The sequence below is a fragment of the Sinocyclocheilus grahami genome, unplaced genomic scaffold, assembly GCF_001515645.1.
Source record: "Sinocyclocheilus grahami isolate Dianchi unplaced genomic scaffold, SAMN03320097.WGS_v1.1 scaffold77.1, whole genome shotgun sequence".
Taxonomy (NCBI): Eukaryota; Metazoa; Chordata; class Actinopteri; order Cypriniformes; family Cyprinidae; genus Sinocyclocheilus; species Sinocyclocheilus grahami.
In genome coordinates, this window is record NW_015505256.1 from 255,435 (window position 1) to 278,644 (window position 23,210).

Here is a 23,210-nt window from a genome sequence, read left to right on the forward strand (position 1 = left end):
ACACAGCCGCACACAGAATATAAAAACAGTCATGTCTAAAAGAACAATATTGCATTTGTAATGCTCAAATGAATTTCCTGTACAATTGACTTTTCAGTGGTGTGTGTGTGTGTGTGTGTGTGTACATAAACAACTAAAGGGCTCAGTGAATATATCTCCATTTTTGTAGTTTTCGTCGGTGGTTCTCGTCATAGTTCTAATTGTCTTTTTTTGTCTTGTTGTTTTTTTTACGATGTACAGTAGTGCTGTAAACAGGCACACACAGAAGCCAAGAGGAATAGCTGTCCTCTTGTTTCTTTACTTGTCTTCCTATCCTCAGTGTATTTTAACGGTTTAGTTTTGTCCTCAGTCCTGCTGAGAAGCGCGTTATGTCCAGCCGCTCGGCGTTGCATCTAGCTCTGCAATCAGACTCTTTCATCAAGTTTGTTGAGGTCCTAGAGGCTCCGGAAGCCTTTGGGAACGCACAATCATCTGACGTCTCTGGAAATAGAGTCTGAAAACTTGATGCTCTTTGCTTTTCCATCAGTTTTACTGATTGTGCAAAATCACGCCGTCTCTGGTATGTCCACTCGGAAAGAGCTAGCATATCCTTTTCCGCGCTAAAAAGGAAAAAAGAAAGGAAGCTTATTAAAGGTATATTTTTTTTAGGCGGCAAACTACATAAAGTGTTGTGCTAAGCTATTAAAAGACCCTTGGCTGGTCCATTCAGAAGCGGAGCTTTGATGTGGTACTATAGGTCTACAATCATAAACTATTACCTCAAAGTTAAATGCACCACCCACACAGCCTCGGAGCGCTCTTTCTGAGACAGATGTCTGAAGGTTTCAACAGAACAAGAGCAGTCGATAATATTTAAATCAATCCCACTACCACCTTCATCCCCTCTAACACAACAAACAGTAGTAGGCAGTCTAAAGCTTATAAACTCTGGCCTTTTGAGAGCGTCTGTTTCAAGCTGAAATGTTTGGCATGACTAGTCAAACGCTGCCTCAATAAGTCTACAGCCTGTGTACAAAACAATAGGGAGCTTCAGCCTTTCTTTTATTTTTGTGTGTTTTACAAGTTCATTTTAGGCTTCAATCTCTGTCAATCGCTGGTGGGTTTTTGCCTATGGTCAGATCTGAGAACGTTTTAATGTTTGATCTAACATCGTATTGCATTAAAATCCCACAACTAGACAAGGGCTTTTATAATTCCCTGCATTTATAAACAACTGAATGAATTCATAGAGCAATTTCATGTTTCAAAGCATGTGCAATGTTTGAAGTAATGAAATTATCAGGGTTGTGGAACATTCTGAATTCAACTGAGAATGCTTTTTTAATTCCTGATTTTGAATTTGAATGTAAGGAGGTAGAATTAAAATTAAACAAATTTAAAAAAATGTAATACAATTGCAATAAAAAAAAAACAAGTTGGTTAAGACAAATTTTAAATGTTGGCTTGAAGGTTTATTTATTTATAGATAGACTTAGAATTTAAATGCCAATTTCAATTACCAAAAATTGTGTGTGCAGCCAATTTGATTCATATCCACACTCGTATTAAAAGTGGGTAAATTCCTAAATTCTGATTGTTTTCACCACCCTGATAACATTGTTTGAATGTGAGTAAATGTATGAAGAAAAAGCTAATCATACACTCTTAAAAATAAAGGTCCTTCAATGCTTCAATAAAAAACTATTTTGTTCACTTGGTACATTTCTTTCTATTTGCTTCATTGAAGATGAAAATAGTTCTTGATGCTACATTAGAAGAAGTTCTTAAGATCAGAATATTGATTCCTCCATTTAAAATGTGCAGGCCTCCAGGGGGCTTTAAAGCACCAATAGATGGTTTTCTAAAGAACTAGAGGATAAAAAAATACTTTAGGATGTTAAAATGATACACTTATGTTCTCTCCTATAGGTTTTGCTTCTGTCAGAGCATTTATTTTTAAGAGTGTACACCAGGAACCAGTAGATGTAGAGCAGATGAAGGATGGACAGGTGTTGATGGGTGAAGGAAAGCGGAAGTGTGAGGGCTTAGAATTTTTAGAGGAGAATTCAGCAGCACTTCACGCTAGAGGCCTTGAATTTGGAAAGTTTTTTTTGGGTCAGATCAAGAGAGAGGAAAGAGCTCTCTCTTTTGAGATACTCACACAGACAGGCGGCTTTGTAAGGCATGCGAGAGTTACACAGAAGTGCATCGAACTCTTTCCTCTCTAGCGTGGAAGCATTGAGGTGGTGTTGATGGTGTTGATGTTGGTGTTGGTGCATCTGGTTGGGGTTGTGTGGCGTCTCTTTGCCAAAGGTTGAGAATGACTGATCGCCCGCCAACGTCTCGCCCTCAAATACCTCAGAGTCGGGCACAGAGTCCATACCCGGCACGTGCAGGTTGCTGCGGTAATCGGCGCCCTGTCTTGCCTCGGTAGGCACGAAACTTGGCATCCAGCAGCGATCTGAGTGGCCGAGGGCTTTGCACTCCTCTGTGCAGTTGGAGAAGAGGTCTGCTCCTATGAGAGAGAACAGAGAGATGGGTTAGCTTGTGTTTAATTGTCCATGTGGGAGGATGACAGCGAGAATCTGCTCCCAATTGCACTGGAAGCATGTAAGTGCATTAAAACAAGACAAACCAACATAAATAAATACAATAAACCATGTGTATGCAGTGCATGTACGATATAACTCGCTCTCAACATCTTCTCTCGTAGATAAAAGACCGAACCGCCACATTCCGCATTAATTCAACCAATCGGTATGAGTTATCCAGCATCTTTTTTTAGACTTAATCAAGCATTATAAATATGTAAATCCAAATGAAATGTAATACATGTCATTCACTTTGAAAACATTAGAAGCTCTATGCATGAAATGTCTTTGGCACTTGACGTGCTAATCATGAAAAGATTGCATCGTGCTCTTTTTTTCCTTTTTAGTGACTTTTAAATGACAAATTACCCTGATCAAAGCATGTGCGGAGAACATACACAGCGAGTGGATGGAGTCAATGCTGTAATCTCTTCTTGAGGTCTCTCTTTCCCTCTCTCTTTCTATTTGACATCAAAGGTAAACTCTCTCAGACACCAAGCTTGCAGATAAACCCGATCCTCTGTTCTCTTTCTGCCTCTTCTGCCCAGCTAGAAGATGAAGGGATATATTATAAAGGTCATAACCCCCTTTACTCTTTTGTTTCTTTCTCTCTGTCTCAGTTAAAGGAACAAAAAGAATAAGGGACACAATAAGACATAAAAAAACACAAAATAAAACATACGTCAATGAGCTTCAAAGGAATATAAAAAAAAATATTTGGGGAAATATATATATATATAAAATATTTATATATCTAAACAGTTTAAATTACTATAAATAAATATGTAATTTCCCAGGAATTATTTGAAACAGGCTTTAAGAACCTAGCTCCACCCCTTACGGCCTACAACATATTTCTCATAGGTTTAGCTCAAGCCTCCAAAAAAAAAAAACTTACTCTTTTGTCTCTTTCTCGTCTAAATTATAGAACCTAAAAAATAAGGAAAACACAACAAGATACTACATAACTATCTAATCTAATCTAACAATTTTATAATTTTCCAGGCCTTAGGAGCCAAGCTTCGGCACCAATGTTGGGCCTACCACATCAGGTTTAGCACGAGCCTCTTTGAAAATGCATTTTAATTAGCGGCACGTAATTCAAGCAGCCCACTGCTAATATCCAATGACTAACACCCTCACAAATCACAAAGCTGAGAAGCTAGCGCTACAAGAGTGTTACAGTTAAAGCCAGTGTGAGAGAAAAGATCCTGTTAGTTTGCACGTGACAGTTGCGCGAAGCCTTTTAGCCCCGCTGGCACCCCAGCAGGTGTTAGCCGTGCCATTTTGACTACGTGCATCTGAGAAGAAGAGAGAGGTGAGCCTTTTTAAATCCCCTTTCTGTGTCTAAAAACCCCACATCTAAAACAGTCAGTAATTACAGCTGGATGATTAATGAAGTGCCATTTTCAAAGCAGCGCTAAGCAGAGATGTTGAAGGTATGGAGCAGAGTCAGTGGTGTGGGGGGGATGTTCTTTGCTAATCCTCAGACTAGCCCTTCAGACAGAAGACAGGTCAGCATACACAGACTTTGGGTTTCTGCTTTAAAAGAGGATTAGAATTCTTCTGAGCTACATGCAAACAACCTACTTAGGCCTGGGCTTTGTAAGACTCTCCTAATTACAGACCCAAGTATAACATCGACAAGTAGTTCAAACATTAAACAAATCTGAAAGCTATCTATGACAATATTCAAAGGTCTCATTTTTATAAGAGACTGTGAACAAAGGTTCTTTGTGTATATTTCTGACATACAAAGAAGGTGAGAGAGCGAGCAAGAGAGAGAGTTTGATATTTAGAGAGTGTGAGATAAGACACTTCCTCATCGTGTAATCGCACGGAGACATCTTGATATTTCCTGACATTTTCTGAAATTAATTGCTCTCTGTACTCATCCAGTGTCTTTTTTTTCAGTGGAAAAACCGGAAAAGTAATTATATTGTTGACTTGTGGTTCAATATTGCAAGAAAGAGTCAAACCTGATGAAAATACGATTCTCTGGTTGAAAAAAATACGTGCTATTTTTATGCCTTGTATTAATTTCAGTTTCAGGTAAGCCGATGCTGAATACAAATTTAAATGGGGTGCATAATGTTTTGATATGTATCCACTTATTGTAAGAAAAAAAGGTTACAAGGGTTTTAATCTTTGCTAGTTAAAGCAGGTACTCCACTAAATTATTCTAGAATCCAGCTCAAAACATTTTATATTTCAAACATTATATATAAGATTAAAATTAAAACAATATTTTAAAGTAAGTTATAACACTACAGTCTGCGGTCAGTTAGATTTTTAATGCTTTTGGATGAAATCTATTATGCTTACCAAGGCTTAATTTATTTGATAAAATTACAGTATAAACAGTAATATTATGACATATTTTTACAACCTAAAATAACCATGTTCTATTTTAATTTATTTTCAAATGAAATTTATTTTCTGATGGAAAAAGCTGAATTTTAAACAATTATTACTCCAATCTTCAGTGTCACACGAAACTGGAAACTGTTCTGTTTCTATTCATCAGGATTCTTTGATAAACAGAAAGTTCAAAAGAACAGCATTTCTTTGAGATACTTATTATTTTTTTGTAACAATGTAAAAGTCTTTCTTGTCACTTTGGATAAGTTTTGCTTAATAAAACTATTCATTTATTTAGGAAAAAACAAAGAACGGTAGTGTATGTTTGCAATAACACCTTGACAGTTACATGCTGACATAATGAGTGATGTTTGATGTTGTCAAAATTTGACCGTAAGTGCACAAAGAATCCACATTTGAGATGCATGTAAGCACCGGATGAAAAAGGCAATGGCCAGATCACCCAGAGGTGGATCGCAATGCGATGACTAAACAGGGTCTCTATGCAACAAAAAGGCCAGAGGAACACCACAAGTAATTTCACCAAAAAAGAAAACACTCAAAATATGTCATTTTGCGCAAGTTGTTTGAAACTCTACGTCACTTTTTCATGATGCTCTACACTGTGCATGACAAAGCGAGAGAAAGAGAAAGAGAGATACAAAGAATTATAGATTAAAGAAGATATAGCAATGGTCTGTAAATGAAATGATCCACTGAAACATCTCCTTCTCTATATATCTGCTCTGCTGTTTTCTGAACAGAAGCCCTGCAAAGCATTAGATCTGATAATAACCTTCATTTGCTAATTGGTATGCATCAGGCTGAAAATAAATTACTGATCAGTGAGCTGTTTCTGGATTCTGAACATGACCTGCAAACCAAATGAGGGATTCTGTTACAACGTGGCAGATCCTCGGGATAAAAGAAATGAAACTGGAATGAAACGATTCAGGTGTGTCATTTCATCAGAGAAGCTCTGAAGTTCTCCACTATGTATTACAGGTGCATTTTTATGCATTAGAGATAAATTAAGCGATGCTTATCTTGGCCGGTTTTTAATCTAACAGAGATGACTAGATTGGGATGTGTCTATGTTGTGACACTGTAAGCACTAAAATTTCCTGTTTCAAAAAGCCCATAAAACAGCAGCTGGTTAAGAAACAAAATGTCTGAAACAAATTTGAAAGGATGAAGGCAGTTTCTAGCGAATTCTCATTAAAATGAACAATGCACGCTTCTGAATGCTCTCCAAGCCTGCATACCAAGTGAAACGTTTTCAATTATCTTAATTAAAGAAGATAGCATGCAGCAAAACAATTAATTTTAGTGGGGACAATATGCTCGCAAATGGGGAAAAAAAAGCAGAACATATTATTATTATTATTACATTATAGAGCTGTATCTTAAAGGCTAGTGTTCTTTGATGGCCTGTGACAACAAAGGCATATGGGCTAGCTGACCTTGTATGGAAAAAAATCTTGATTTTAATCTAATGTTTAAATGAGCAAAAATAGGCTAAATGAGAGCTGAAGCAGTCCAGCCACAGCATATGGTGCTCTGGAATAACAGCAGAGGACATATGCTCAAGCAAAGAGAAATTAATGATAATAAGATGCAACTTTTTTGTTGTATTCATTTGTGTCCAACTATGTCATAATTACATTATACAGTCAACTTCCCTATGCACTTCAAGCGAAGTGTCATTTAGCAACAAAGCATCGTTTCCATCGCAGCATAAAGCCGAATCTCATTTCCAAAGCGCCACATGTGGTCTTATGAAGGTGTGGACAAGTAGTGCCCTCCATCAGTGGAATGCGGGCAGAGGGATTAGGGTGGAAGGGGAGTTTGGGGAGGGGGTCGCATGCAGTCAATGAATCGCTTGTTTGTTTGTCGCTCAACCTATTTAGTCCCATTCCCACAGAGTCGATGACAGACCTCCTGGACTGATCTAAATTCCATCATGTCTTTGGAGACGTTGGTGAAAGGGCGATAGTACCACTGAAGTAAATCCCTATTATGAGGAAGTATTCATAAACAATTGGATTACATTCTCCACTAAGGCTGTAGTTCCCAAAACGTGTTCATGCATCCACACCCAGAGGCTCACTAGCCTAAACTATTTCTGCTAGGATTCTGACAGATCTGAAAAGCCATGACATGCCTTGATCAGGGCTTTTGTTCTGATTGTGTGAGGATGAAACCCAATCAAACTATTTAAAATCTGCCATCTTTCATCCAACATGTCTATCTCGACAGTTTACCCACAAGCTCAGCCTGACTAGCAGCTCTTCTGTTAATCAATACAAAACAAGAGAAAAATAGAAATTGACTTGCTTAAACTTACCAGAAGAATGTCCGCGATGCATGGCATCATGGTCACTGTCTCCCTGCTCGCTGTCTCCATGGCCGCTGTCTTTTGAGCTCACGATATCTGCCTCCTGGAACGCAGAGCTGAGGGAGGAGAGAGGGTTTGAGTCAACGGATATGCCACATGACTCTTATATAACCACAAATTTGCTGCTCAGCTTTGATATGGTCTCTCATGTTGGTTTAATTTGGATGTTCATAGACTTTTAAAAAATAAAGGCTTCTGAACATTTTATGGGGGGAAATAAGTTTAATATCAGTTAGGTTAAGTGCTTACCTGTTAACACGCCTTGGTCGGTCTACCAAATAACTGAGTTCTGCTCTCTGGTGTTTTGTCTGCAAGAGAGGTATTGATTTGAAACAGGCCCAACAACAATGCATAATAGTAATTAAATAATATTAATTTAAAAAATAAATAAATAACACAGGTCAAAATTCAGGTTTTGCTCACTGGGGGCATTGCAGGAACTTTATGGTCAGTCAAAATCATTAGGCTCTGCTGCTATTCAGCAGAATTCAACTATAGATGGATCTTTGTTCTTGTGAGGCTCTGCAACACCGTGACTGGCATATCTAATGACCTATAACCCAGGGAGCTTTTCACAAACATGCAAATCTATCATTTCAGTGACTCACTATGTTTAAGCTCTAAAGTGGGTAATTCCACAGAATAGGCCATATAGAACATATAATAATAATAATAATAATGTAATAATAAATAATGTTGCTTATGTCGGTCTGCGAGCAACCAGTTATCAAACTGCTTGTTTTCAGAGCTCACTATTCTTGAGAGGAAGATTATTTTGTATTATTCTCACTGAATGCATATTTAATTCGAAATATAAAAAGATAATTAAAATGTAAAATAGCAAACTATTTCAAAATCATGACTATTCCACATAATGACGAATTCTTGAATTCTATACTGTAGAGATACAATATAGCTTAATAAAAGAGCTAGATTTGCTTTTTGAGTGCCATTAATCAAAATCAAACAAAAAATAAAACGGAATCTTTAAAATTATTTTAAATAAATTATTTGGCAAGCAATTATATTATTTGAGTAAATGCTCGTACCTCACTGGAGAGCAGGCTGCCGTTAGATATGATGTCCGGTTGCTGCTGGTCAGTATAGCCGGTCACTATGGCTCCGCACGGGTTGTGCTCGGTGTCGTTGTTGCGCGACGGGCTGCAGGCCTTCAGGAACATGAGGTCCGTTTTGGCCGATTCCGGAGTCAGACAGACCTGGTAGCAGTAGTTCTGACTTTGATGGAGCGAGCCGAAGCTCCCTGACTCCTCCACGGGCACCTGCGCGGCGCTCGCCACGCTCACGTTGGCTGTGTTGGTGCTCTGGACCAGCATGATGTCTGACTTGCTCAGCTTCTTCTTTTTCCTGGCGGCCCGGGCCTGACGACCGCAGCACCCGCCTGATCCGCACGACCCGCAGCCTACCAGGCAGCAGCAGTCGCTCGCCAGGCAGGTGCTGTAGATGTTCAGCTTTTTGTCCTTCTGACAGCGCACGGCCAGCACAATCATAGCCAGAAGGAAGATGAAAGAAACGGAACCGAGAGCAATGATGAGGATGAGCGTCAAGTCCAGAGACGCGTCTTTGGCCTTGGCCGTTCCGCGTTCTCCACTGTGGCCTTCCACAAGACTGTCCACGAGCGTCACCTGCACCACCGCGCTGCACGACATAGGAGGCTGCCCGTGATCCCTTACCTCAATCAGCAGCTCATACAGTTGTTGCGGGTCTCGTTTGACTGACACCCGGCGGGCCGTGCGCAATTCCCCGGTGCGCCAGTCCATTCGGAACATCCCATTCTCGTTGCCTCTCTGTATACTATAGGACAAGCGCGCGTTCTCCCCATCATCTGCATCCATGGCGACAATGCGAGTAACTAGGTAGCCTGGCTCGGCAGAGCGCGGCAAAGGCTCCCGCGCAGTGCCATTTTTTCCAAGAGGCGCAATCACAGACGGCGCGTTATCGTTTTGATCCACTATAATGACGTTCACCGTGGCGTTGGACCACAGCTCGGGGCTGCCTGAGTCTCTGGCTTGAACCATGAAGCTGAAGTCTTTTAGTTGCTCATAATCAAAGGATCTGAGGGCGTACAGATACCCATTCTCCGAGTTGATGGACACATAGGTGACCACAGACATACCCTGGATTTCACACTCCACTATGGAGTAAGTTATATAAGCATTCTGTCCGACATCAGGATCGACTGCACTGACAGCGTAGATGTAAGCACCAGGGACGTTGTTCTCAGTCACATACACATCATAAATGGGCTGCGTAAACGTTGGCGCGTTGTCGTTCTCGTCAGACACGTGCACTTTGATTGATTTGCTGGTAGCCAGAGATGGAATCCCTTTATCTCTCGCAACAACGGTGACTGTGTATGCCTCTACAGTCTCTCGGTTGAGAGGACCGTCAGTCACAATAGTGTAATAATTTCTGAAAGAGGTTTTGAGTTTAAAAGGAACATCTCCGAGAATCTCCACATGCGTCTGGCCGTTGTCTTCGGAGTCTTTATCGCTGACGCTGAGCAGCGCGATGACGGTGCCAGTGGCTGCGTTCTCGCTCACCGACTCCGTGACGGTGCTGAAGATGATCTCCGGTGCGTTGTCATTTACGTCCGTCACTTTGACCAAAACTTTACAGTGCGCGGGCACGGCATTAGGTCCCATGTCTTTCGCTTGCACGTAAATCTGATACAGGCTGCTCTCCTCAAAGTCCACCTCACCTCTGACCTCTATACGGCCCGTTCGGGCGTCGATATCGAACAGTTCCTTGACCCTGCTTGAGATGTGGTTGCTGAACGAGTAAATTACCTCTCCGTTCGGGCCCTCGTCTGAGTCGGTCGCGTTCAGCTGGATGACGAGCGTGCCCACGGGCGCGTTCTCGGCCAGGTTGACTGAGTACACCGGCTGATCAAACACGGGGACGTTGTCGTTGGAGTCGAGCACTCTGACCACAAGCAGAGCTGTACCTGTCCGAGGAGGCTGGCCGCCGTCCACGGCCGTGAGAACGTAACGATGCATCGCCTGCTGTTCCCGATCAAGTGGCTTTTCCAAAACCAACTCTGCGAATTTGTTGCCGTCGGTCTGTGTTTGCACGTCTAGGTAGAAATTGTTGTTGTTGGTAATGTCGTAAGTGCGCAATGCGTTACTACCGACATCCGGATCAAAGGCGCTCTCCAACGGGAAGCGCGTACCCGGGGTCGCGCTCTCGGATATTTCCACGGTGATGTCTGTCTCCGGAAAGCTCGGCGGGTTGTCGTTGATGTCCACCACCTCGATCTCCACGCGAAAGAGCTCGAGCGGGTTCTCCAAGAACACCTCCAGGTGAAGCAAGCAGCTGGCGCTCTGCTTACAGATGCGCTCCCGGTCGATTTTCTCGTTCACGAAAAGCACCCCGTTCTCCAAGTTTACTTCCAGGTACGGCGTCCGCGAGCTGGGCACCACCTGAAAGCGGCGGGATGAAAGTTTCGTAAGGTCCAGTCCCAAATCCTCAGCGATATTCCCCACAAATGTGCCATGCTCCGCTTCCTCGGGCACAGAGTAACGTATCTGCGAAACTACCCCATCCGCGAGACACAGCAGGAGCAAAAACACAAACATCTCCACTCCGGAAAGGACACTTGGAATATTTTATCTCCGCGGAGCACGCAGCAAAACCATCACCCTCTTCTCCAAGGCCAGGCGCGCAGGCGTGCGTAAGGCTTTGGTTGTAAGGCGATATTTTTCCTTAAACGGGGCTGTCAGCCAAAACCATGCTGTCTGCGTGCTGGTTTACACAGGACCGATTTCCCAAGGCGATTCCCCCCACGAACAAGCTTTAGAGTCGCAGCGGATTTCTGGCACAAGTGAACATTACAGCATTAGACTGTCACTGATACTAAGAGATATCAGCTGGCGTGTGATAAAACACAATATCATAATCCACAGAGTTAATTCAACAAATGCATTTTATATTAGAGCTGCAGTCTCTGATATCTGAAAGGTCCCGGTATATCTGGTGCGCTCCTGCGGGGTCCGCTGGCACAGTACTGAGGCATCAGCGCTTAGCTGTTCGGTTTTCCCGCAGCACCCTCCCCTCGCCAACCAATGGGAGCACCCGGCACTAGCAGAGCTGAAACTTTATTGGATTTGGCTACGTCAGTCAAGCCTCCTAGTAGCGGATAGACACGCCCCTGGTCAGAGCTGCGGGATTTCTGGTCATAATGATTGAATGGCTGATGAGTTCGTATGAGAATGAGTCAGAGAGAAGAACGATACAGTTGTGTGTGGGGGGTGGGGACACACACACACAAAAAAATGTTTTTGTATGTCAACATGGGAAACTGTGCATTTTATATATTGAAAATGTGTAGCAATACATAATTCCACCCATTATTATTTGTATAAGTAGTGCATTTTGTATCTTTTACCTGAACATCTCTTTATTGTTGAACTGTGCATATGGTGATGTGACAATAAAAGGTATTTGATTTAATTTGAAATGTACAGTTTAAAAAAGTGAAAAAGTGGAAAACCACTTTGCATTTCATTTCACAAGTGCACAACAAATGTCTCTCACTTTAGACAATGCATTTTTTCTTCACTGTAAATATTTAAAAATTATTGTTGTATAATTTATATTGGTATATGATGCATTTAATATATCGACTGCACAAATGAACCAGGCAGACTCTCTAGTATCGTCTTCATCTTGCAATGTGTGTTGTCGTTGGAGCTTTCTCAGGTTTGGTTCCCAAGCGCGAGCCACATGCGCCTCCTAGCTGCCAAAACGAATCTGTTGCGCTGCTGTCAGTCACGCGCCTGGGATTCCTCATGGCAACTGCACAGAAATGTCCAGCAGTTGCATATTATCCCTCTTTATTAAATAAGATACAGTTGAGCACAACTAATATGTTGGATTAAGTAATTAACCCGTTTAGACCCAGTGTCCATTCTAATGGACATGACTTTTCTTCTTTTTCATTTTGGTGCCAAGCAAAAATAGACTGAATATTGTTCAGTCAGTACATGGGTGTTATATTAATGATTTTTTTGTTTGTTTCTTTTTTTGTTTGTTTTTTGAGGAAAACATAACATTAAGCTAATTTAGGATCATAACGGTCAGTGGGTAAGGAAAAAAAGAGCTAGGATATATGACTTAAAAGCTGTTAAATGTTGTCCAAGTAACTGCTTCATACAAATGTACCCTTAGCAATAATTGAGTCAGAATATCTTTATTTTCAGACAATGTCTGACAGAACTTATTAAATGGATATTTTCCAGAAAGAGGTTGTTGCATTGCTTTGGCATTCAACCGACTGTTTGGAAACGTACAAATTGTGGGTGGCGAAACATCAAATCCATATGTAGCCTATATAATTAGGCTAGCTAGATGCTGTTCATTGTAATGCAAATTACAAATAGGCTCACTAATAAAACGTTGTCATAACAGATTTTGACTGATTATCATTTATGTCTGCATTTCGAGTACAAATGCAGCACGGTCATACTTTTGTTTTAATGGAATATAATTCGTTTCTAAATAGGTTAGAGTCCAATCCCTTGTCTCAAATCATTTCAGCCTGCTTTAGTGCATTATATCCGCGCGTTTACCTCTATACTGATGAAAACGACAGTCTATCAAACTGTTGGCGTAAACCTGCTCCCCTGCTCCCAGCAACCAAATGTCACGGTTTTCATCAGAGCGGAATAACACCGGATCCACGGTGGCAAACACAAGAAACAGTCGGAGCGCCCCCTTGCGCATCGCAGCGGCACTACATCCGTACGGTCCAATAGCCATGAAGGACTGATGAGTGAGTTTAGTGTCCCCTCAAGAAAGCACATTTGAAGGAGTGTCTGAAACGGTGCTGTGCCAGAAAGAATCTTAACACCAGTGGAGTGTATACATGAATCACTTCCAAAAAGAGATTTTCTAAATCAAGTTATGGCGAGCCACTGGCGCACTCACTCGACTTTATGCTTTAATTCCCACGAGGGTGCCGGAGGGATTTAATAGATTTGAGTTTTCATGAATATTTCAAGATTTATGGACAAACAGTGATTTGAATATGAGAATCAGATTATCTCCCCTCCTGTTTTATAATGTGAGCGAACCTCAACAGCATGAGGAGAGCTGCCATTATGATTGGCACCCAAGCGCTCTCTTTCTCGCATTCTCTTTTTGTCACTCCTGCAAAGCTGATTTAGGGAAAGGTGATGTTTTGAGATTCAGAATAAGTCATTTATTCCATTACCTGTGTGAAAATGCTCAATTAAAGATTTGTAGAGAAAATATAAACATGTGGTGGTTCTTTCACTGCGGGATAACCCCCAAATTTGCCAAGCACAAACTCGGTTTTTGGCAAAGTAATTCATGCGACTGTGTTAATATTGCTTGTTTACTCACAATCATCATCTGTTCACAAAAGTTGTGAAGTATACTGTAGGTATTTTGTTTTATTTGATGGCACCGATTAGAACAAAACTTGAACCGAACTGAGCTGAATGATGAAATATTGTTTTCTATAAAGCTGCTTTACAGCTGAATCACATATGTATCATAACTCACACATTTTGCAACATCAACACTGTTATCCAGCTGAATTTAATCAACACCAAACTGACTTGAGCTGAATAATGATTGTCTGTTGTCTTTTTAGAGCTGCTTAACTTGTCTCATGTTTGCTTGTCTCATGTTTGAAGAAGTTTCCATAATCGATTCTGTTATTTTCCTATCTATTGATCTGAATAATGCACTCTAAAAATAAAGGCGACTTTAGTTTTGTTAGCTTACCAATTTGTAACTGTGTAACTCTAAAAGTGTGGCTGCCATTTATAACAACATTCCAGTTAACAAAACAGATTAAGAAATCAGGAACTAGGAACTTTTTTTATCATTAAACTGCTCCAGGAATCAGTCCGATGTTGTGCTTGTGTGATTTTATACAACTGTATTGCTTACTTTGATCAGTTAACATGATTTTTGGGTTGAGTTTTTTACAGTTCAGGATGCCATATTTAGATCTGCCATGGTTAGTCTGGAAAACAACGGGTATCAGATTCTCTCATTAGGTGCGTGATGGACAAGGAACAGTGACAGAGCCTTTAAACCAAATCATCTTCTGAGTTCTAACTAAGTTTCACCATGTCAGAATCTCAAATCTGGAACATCAGAGGAAAATAGCCTCAGTTCTCCAATCCAGCTTCCTCTCCCCCCACAGAAAACAGACAGAAAACAAACGAAAATTGAGTTTTCAAAGATAACAAAAGATGTCTGTTCTCACATCTTAATATATCTGATGGCCATATGTGGCGTCTGTCTGTCGATCAGCCCCGCGTGTGGTTATGTGTGTGTCTGGACGTCTGGCTGCTTTCAGAGCAACTCTCTGGTGTGTGTCTGTGGCCCGGAAGACTTTTTCATCTGCAGCCTACACATGGATATGTGTGCAGGACTGACACTGCAGTGACAGGATGACATGGGACAGAGAGTGCTGGTTGACAGGAGGATTGTTTTCACTCCAAAAGCCTTATTAAAAATGTAGCTGTCCCTCAGAGACTGGGTGAGGGCGAGTGTGTGTCTGAATCTGTGCTCGTGGTCAGTCATGAGGAAAATGTAATGTGGTATTTGGTATTTGAGTTGTGTTAGAGGGTTTTGTGAAGTCTTCTCCTTTGCGACTTGAGTTTCATGTGAAACTTCCAACCCAGATATCTGCATGTCAGCATATATGACCCAAATAAGTCAGAGTTTGACATGCTTTCACAAAGGATGCTGTAATAATTCAATAGCAATGAAGGTCAACAAAAATGCTCAATTTTGTTTTATATCTCATCTATAAGTATCATTTCCCAAGTTCAGAGAGTTTAGTTGAGGCTCTTGCTCCTGTCCCTTTATAAATATTTTTAAAGAGGTATCTTATGCTCTGTAATGCTGCATATTTTTGATCAACATGCAGTAAAACAGTGATATTGTGAAATATTATTACGATTTAAAACTATTTTAATATATTTTAAAACATAATTTATTATTGTGATGGCAAAGCTAAACTTTTAGCAGCCATCACTTTAGTCTTCAGCGTCACATGATCTTTCAGAAATTATTCTAATATAATGATCTGGCGTTCAAAAAACATTTCTTATAATTAATAATGTTGAAAACAGTTGTGCTGCTTAATATTTTTGTGAAACCAGTATAACATTGTTTGGATAAATAGAATAAACAACATTTAATCTAAATATAAATCTTTTGTAGTATTAATTTTTTTTTTTTTTGCTGTATAATAATAATAATAATAGTTGTCAGATAAATATTAAAATATTAAAGCCACAATTATGAGAAATATAGTTACAAATGTGAGATATTAAATCATAATTAAATAAATGACATCAGTCATCATTTCAGCTTCCACACAAACATTTTCGCAGAGAATCATCCAGTTTTATCTTTAGGTCAGTGTATTCACTGTGCTTTATGGGAACGTTTATGAGAATTCCAGTTCAATAAATTACCCAGAACACAAATGGTATTTGGAAATGGCTTTGGACTTCAAATATTCAATGAAAGAATCTTCTCACAAAGTCTATAAATGTGTGAGGAGATCTTTGAAGGTACCTCATTTAACCCAACCTCTCCTTATTGCTTTGATCACACACTCACAACCACACACTATATTTTCCAACTATTGATTCTATAGTACGCCATAGTAATCAATATGAAACATATATCAGAACTGTAAGGATGATAACAGATCTACATTCACCCCATCTAGGTCTCCTCTTTGACATGCAAATTACATCCAGTGCCAAAATGCAACACCCACACATGTGTGCACACACACACAAGCAGGTTCTGATGAGAAACATGATCCACGCAGGATCAAAAGGGATGCGTACCGCAGGATGAATAAATGGAAATGTGTGCTGATTTCATGTAGGTCAAGAAGTCTTTACACAAACACACACACACACACACACACACACACACACACACACACACACACACACACACAATCCATTAAGATGCTCAAAGCAAAACACTTCAGCAATACACAGCTGACACTGGTATGATTACCTGTAATACAGTTCTGCCCTTTCCGTCACAAACAGGTAGCATTGACATAAATACATCGACATGCTTCCAGTTAGCATTCAATGTGTATTTCTCTGTGAGATTACTTGAATAAAAGGTACCAAACTTTAAGTAATTTGTGAGGAATCAGTTTTTGTGACATGTTGATGCAGCAGCTGTCAGATTGCTGTAATTGACTGATCATTCTCTCTTTTTTTAAAAGTATTCATAGTTAATAGAGTGTTTAGACACGGTAAGAGAGATAACAAGATTTCTTATAATTAATAATGTTGAAATGTTGACATTGGATATGGGTTACCAATATCAGCAGAGGAAAATAAGGGAGATTTCCCTAATATATATATATATATATATAAGATATTTTGAGGAGGAAAATTTGCAAAAACATTTCTTAAAATAGTTTCTTGTGTGTTCTGCAGAAGAAAGAAAGTCATATATACAGGATTGGAATGACATGGTGACTAAATGATGACAGAATTTTAGATTAGATTAGATTAGAAATCTTTACTGTCCACACATGTGGAAATTCATCTTCGGCCCCGCCAAAACATATAGGACTACCACAAATACACTTAACTTCACAGTCCAATACAACAGACACACAAAACACAGTTCAAGAACGAGTCACATACCATTATAAAGTCTATCACAGATATCAAATTAGCTTCCACCCAGGCAAACTATATCACTAGATAATTGTGACTACATATAAGTATTTTAAGATGAACAATTTCACAGTTCAGCTTTTAAGTGCTTTGTATTTTATGTTTTAATAGTTAATGTTTAAGTAGTGCTGTCAAATGATTAATCGTGATTAATCGTATCCAAAATAAAAGTTTTTGTTTGCATAATATATGTGCGTGTACTGTGTATATTTATTATGTATATATAAATACACACACATACAGTATATATTTAGAAAATATGTACATGTCTATATTTATATTCATATAATTTATATTATAATTACATAACCTGTTTTTCTGAAATATATACATGCATGTGTGTGTATTTATATATACTTAATAAATATACATAGCACATACATATTATGTAAATGAAAACTTTTATTTTAGATGCAATTAATCACGATTAATCGTTTGACAGCACTAGTTTTAATTAAAAACAAATTAAGTGAACAATAAGCATTAAAGACACTGATTGAAATTTTATTGAAAGTTTAGTCTTTACATTTCACTATTCACAGATAAACAAGACATTCTGCACTGAACAGTGCAACTAAAAGTGCAAAAAGCCAACAGATAAAAGTTAGCTAGTAGTAGCTGCCCTTCCTTGATCTTCCTTGATCCTTCCCACGCTGTCAAGATAGCGTTCATGCTCTGACACCGCATCCATGGTGTTTCACATCCATTTTTCGTGATTTGTTTCCCATTTTCATCTGCCATTTTTAACATTGACAACTCTATGCAAAACAGATGCAAATGTACTAAATACTGTGGCTATTCAGCTGTAAGATGCTAAAATACACAACAAACTTAGTCCCGTATGGATTTTCAATACATTAAGCAATTCTGTTCTCCTAAAAATAGGATGATTCTATATTATATGGGATTATTGGGAACCCTAGAAGCAGAAAAAAACATTGCAAATGTGATGAATTGTATTTGGAGAAGGTCTGAGACACAATGAGAACATTGATGGTTAAAGTTTGACTGTTACTTCATTTGTGAGAAGTGACTATATGAAAGTCAATTTGACTGTCCTGTAACATGATCTATGCCAGTATAACAAACTCACAACATCCAGTGACTGGTGAAAACTCTGCCACCTACTCACCTGCACAGAATTAGCATACAGCTCCCTGCTTTCTTCCTGTCTGTGTCGTTTTGCACACTTGTGAAATGGCAGAGACAGAAAAATATATGAATCCTGTGGGATGTCCAATCTAACCACAAACGGAGCCCATTTCAAACTCAATTAGCCATGTAACACAGAGGAGTCAGAGCTGAGCGATTTTGCTCTGATCATCAGTATAAAGGCTAAAGCACTCAAATCTTATAGACCAGAAAAAGGCTAACATATCCACCCTATGAGAGCAGCAGGTAGGATCTATTTCTCCAGCCCCCGGATATAAACACTCGAATCAGCAAAGAAAGCCACAATGAATCACCTTAATGTGTGGTCAATTACATAACTGAAGAGCGAAATTCTTAAGCCTGCAATAGGATGGATATCCACCCCCTTTTCTATACCCCGTGAGGCCCATTTTAGGCTTATACGTTTTAATTCGTACAGAGTGCTCCAACGTAATTCACATATCATTGTACCTCAGTCAGTTACAACAGTCTCATCTTTTAAGTAAAACTGCATTTTTAATTTCAATTCTTTTGTTCATAAAGTTTGTAGCCTCATGCATTATTAGAAAGGTTATGTGACTTGACCTTATTACAAGGCTTTCTTGAATACTTGATTCTGATTGGTCAATCACAGCACTGGGTGGTCAAATATTTTTGTATAATGACTACTAACTACTGACTATGGCAGAAGATGGGATTTGGAGGAGAAGAATTGCTGAATAAAGTCGTTATTTTTGTTTTCTTTGTGCACAAAAAGTTTTCTTGCCGCTTCGTAAAATTACGATTGAACCACAGATGTCACATGGACTGTTTTACGGATGACTTTACAATGTTTCTGGGTCTGGGAACATTTCAGTTACATTGATGTCAATGCCAAGCCAGAAAATGCTTGGATTTCCTCAAAAATATCTTAATTTGTGTTCCGAAGATGAATGAAGGTCTTACGGGTTTGGAACGACATGTAGGTGAGTAATTAATGACAGAATTTAAATTTTTTGGGGTGAACTATCTCTTTAAGGATCATGTGACACTGAAGACTGGAATAATGGCTGCTGATAATTCACTTTTGGCATCACAGGAATAAATTGCATTTTAAATATATACTGAAATAGACAACAGTTATTTTCAATTGTAACAACATTTCTCAATATAACTTTTTTTTAATCAAATGTAGCCTTGGTGAGCATAAAAATGTATATTGCTCATAACAATGATATCAAAAGTATATATATATATATATATATATATATATATATATATATATATATATACTTGTACTATACAAGCATTTCTTTCAGTACTGTTTATTGACCGTGAGACATCTATGGCAGCAGGCAGTCTAGAAGGACATCTTGCTAACAGAAACCATTATTTGTCAGTCTTTATTTCTGAGCCTTTTATAAATAAAACCACTCAAAGTTTCTAAGAGTCCCGCCTTCATCTTGGAGTCATTTTGGCAGGTGGACTACTAAAAGCAAATGTCTCCAGCAGCTATGAAAAAGTAAGGAACCATGGGCAGGCTTGACACTGGCTGGCACTGTGTCGTTTATGATGTCTCCTCTACATTCACTTTTTTACTTCGACATATGCGAGGTGCTTTTTAGGTCTGAAAATGCTAAGGACAGCGTGTGAGTAAGACCAACATTATAGTGGTGTTTTTCACAGCCAAATTGTGACGGGGATGAATGAAGACAAAAAAGCCTGGGTAGGAAGAAGGGAAGATTGTGGAGCAGCTCTTACAGGGCACGGAATGCTACTGGATGAATCCTCTTATCTGTCAGTCTCTCTATCTCATGTAGACCCAAAATACTCTTGCTGTGTCATTTGTCATCCAAAGCAGCCATTAGATGAGTTTGCGTTTGTTGTGTTTTTAGGGCAGGAGCGAGGTGCAGATTGTTTTGGCTAATTGAGTTAACTCTCTTTCTCTCTGTGAGTGTGTGTGTTTTGCTCTTTTGTTAGCTCACTCCATTTTGTCCCCCCACCCACCCATCGTTCATGCTGCTCACAATGTTGTTTGTCATCACAGCCGAGGATATTCTGCGTCATACTGTCAGTCTGCATCTCTGCCCACACACACAGAGTTCCTCTGAGTCGAGTCTCTCTTTCTCAAACTGCATATAGCTTAATTATCCCCCTTCTTAATTAATTCAATCGATAATTAATTCAAATATACTTTTAGAATTAATTATTGTTGTATTCATGATAATTAACTCTTTTAATTAACCTAAAATTCTAATTCCTCTGCGCTGATGAGGAGCACAGAGAGAGCTGTGGACTATTGTTTACTACGAACCATCATTAGACCCCCAATGTCAAGAAGGAACTGCATTTATGTGTGTGCGTATGCAGCTCAGTGAATAATTTCATGGTATAGCTAACATTTGAATGAATTATTTTGCATAATATGGAGATTTGCATGTATACTTCTGCAGTTTCCACTAATTAATCTCTATATATAAACCTATATTGAGGTTTTCCAAACACCAATATTAATAGTTAAAGTGTAATTTCAGCATCACATAGTGACTGTTTTCGAACAGGTTTCCCTAAACAACCCCTCACTGGTCAGATAAATGTATAGCCCCGCCCCAAATTCACCTTATTGGTTGAGCAATTGTTGCTGTTACCAGGCAGCTTAAACAAACAGCAGAATGTTTTGAAAGCACCAAAAATTACACTTTTGGAGAATTCAGTCCACATATGGCTTATTTATGTTTGTCTCTGCACATTAAATTGGAATATTGAAGCATTTTAACGTTGAAAAAAAAAATTCACAGTTCACCTTTAAAAAAAAAAGCTCACTTTAAGCCCATTTCATACAAATGTAAACATGTGTGTCCATTTATAATGAGCTGTTGTGTAAGTCACTTTTCATAAATGTTTTGAAAATGCTTTCATCTTTCATCTTTGACCTTGTTTCCTTTTCCTTGACCAGAGAGTTGTGTGTGTAATGAGGGTAAAACACAGATGTTTGACAGATAAACATGGTACCAAATACAGAGCAAAGAGCCACATTAATGAGGAAAAAAAATTATATTAACTTGCCAATTGTCTAAATACACAGGCTGTCCTTCAATATGTGCAGGGTTTGTGTGTGTGTGCGTGCGAGAGCAAGTATCCGTGAAGCGTAGCAAAACCAGGCTGAATTTAATGACATGTATGACAATTAATGTGCCGTCCAAGGAAAGAGACACAAATTTAATAAGCCAGTGAGTTTAGCGTGTGCGTATGCATGTTCGTTACACTCGTCTCATCACCGTGCCTGTCTCGAGGGCTGCCTTTGTAATCTCCATTTTTTTTTGCCTTACGCCATAATAGGAAACATGCGTTTAATTAATTTAATAAGGTCAGAAATTATTACCTCCATACAAGGGATTTTGTCTTGCCAAGCTGCTCCCATCATATATTTAATTTTTTAATTGTGAAAGTATTTTTAAAGGTATTTCTCTGTAGATGGCTCCGGAGCTCCAGTGGGATGGTTTTTAAATGAAGGTTGGGTCCAGGTGGGGCCCGAGTTAAACTGCTTGGTGGTTCTGCTCCAATTACACATCCACACTTGTTCACACACACATCTGTCAACACACCTGGGATGGCCCTGCGAGACTCTAAGCTACTTTACTCTGAGAGGAGAACATTATTTTCGGATGCAGAAGTCCGCAGTCTAAATGAAGGCCTTCACTCAAAGCCTCTACAGAGAGCAGAGACCCTCTCGACTGTAACTTCTAGAAGTGCTTTTAAAACTCCATGGCAAGGTGGGAAAATAAAGCCAGGAAGTCAATATTTGCCCCTCACTCTGCACCAGGCCACATCCTCCAAAAACCCCTTTCAGCCATGGTGACAGGGAGTACATTTTAATTAAAAGATGATACAGTGTGTCTGTCTTTGTGTTTTCTCTGTAAAAGAGGAAGTAATGTCTGATTAGCGCATGTGACATTTGATGAATCTTCCACACAGCGGGGCCACGGAAGGTTAGGAACGTGCTCATGTGTGTGTGTGTTTTTGTGTGGGTAGGTGTTCAACTTTTCATAAAATTAATATACTAGTAGTAAGTATTTTGGGAGATCTACAGAACTCACCAGGGCCACCAAGTCCACTGTTCTCTACCTTTGCTTACACACACACACACGCACGCGTACGCACGCACACACACACACACACACACACACACACACACACACACACACACACACACACACACACACACAGACACGTTTGTTTCTGTGAATTGTGGGGACTTTCCATAGACTTCTATTACTTTTATACTGACCAAACTATATTTTTTATCCCCTAACCTTAACATACCCCTTACAGAAAACCTGTTTGCATTGTTACACTTTCAGATAAACATAATTTACTATTTTTAATATTTTTCCCTTGTGGGGACCGCAGGCCAGTCCCCTCAATGTAAAAAGGATAGTAAAACCTGAACTTTTTTTGTAGCATGAACAAGTACACGCACGCGTACGCACGCACACACACACACACACACACACACACACACACACACAGACACGTTTGTTTCTGTGAATTGTGGGGACTTTCCATAGACTTCTATTACTTTTATACTGACCAAACTATATTTTTTATCCCCTAACCTTAACATACCCCTTACAGAAAACCTGTTTGCATTGTTACACTTTCAGATAAACATAATTTACTATTTTTAATATTTTTCCCTTGTGGGGACCGCAGGCCAGTCCCCTCAATGTAAAAAGGATAGTAAAACCTGAACTTTTTTTGTAGCATGAACAAGTACACACACACACGCATTCTTTAGAGCTTTGATATCTGCTGCGTTTGCTCAGTCATTTGTGTAAAGTGTAAAAAGCAATTCACAACCCATTTTGCTTTTGTAATCGGACATATTTCTGAGAGAAACAGGATATTCAATGAACTTTCAGATAAACATAATTTACTATTTTTAATATTTTTCCCTTGTGGGGACCGCAGGCCAGTCCCCTCAATGTAAAAAGGATAGTAAAACCTGAACTTTTTTTGTAG

At 39.4% G+C, this 23,210-nt stretch overlaps 1 protein-coding gene across 3 annotated transcripts; it reads right to left on the bottom strand.

The window, feature by feature from the left end:
- Positions 1 to 223: 223 nt before the first annotated feature.
- LOC107586058 (protocadherin-10-like) lies at positions 224 to 11,337 on the bottom strand. 3 transcript variants are annotated; one of them, XM_016273278.1, is made up of 5 exons: positions 8,379 to 11,337; positions 7,579 to 7,637; positions 7,279 to 7,385; positions 2,337 to 2,494; positions 224 to 599 (listed from the first exon to the last, which is right to left on the bottom strand). In XM_016273278.1, exons 1-5 carry the CDS (start codon positions 10,923 to 10,925, stop codon positions 546 to 548), a joined length of 2,925 nt encoding a protein of 974 aa, XP_016128764.1. In that variant the 5' UTR covers positions 10,926 to 11,337; the 3' UTR covers positions 224 to 545. The 3 variants fall into 3 exon arrangements, with proteins under 3 accessions (XP_016128764.1, XP_016128763.1, XP_016128762.1); XM_016273277.1 differs by having other exon boundaries at positions 2,141 to 2,494; XM_016273276.1 differs by lacking the exon at positions 224 to 599 and having other exon boundaries at positions 1,847 to 2,494.
- Between the last annotated feature and the right edge of the window lie 11,873 nt (positions 11,338 to 23,210).

Bases quoted from the DNA above. Each gene is read 5' to 3' on its own strand.
- LOC107586058 (XM_016273276.1), bottom strand. From the start codon at position 10,925: ATGTTTGTGTTTTTGCTCCTGCTGTGTCTCGCGGATGGGGTAGTTTCG. The intron at 7,638-8,378 runs GTACGAGCATTT...CCTCTCTTGCAG, and splicing joins GCAGCCTGCTCTCCAGTGAG to ACAAAACACCAGAGAGCAGA. The intron at 2,495-7,278 runs GTAAGTTTAAGC...TCTCTCTCATAG, and splicing joins GCATCGCGGACATTCTTCTG to GAGCAGACCTCTTCTCCAAC.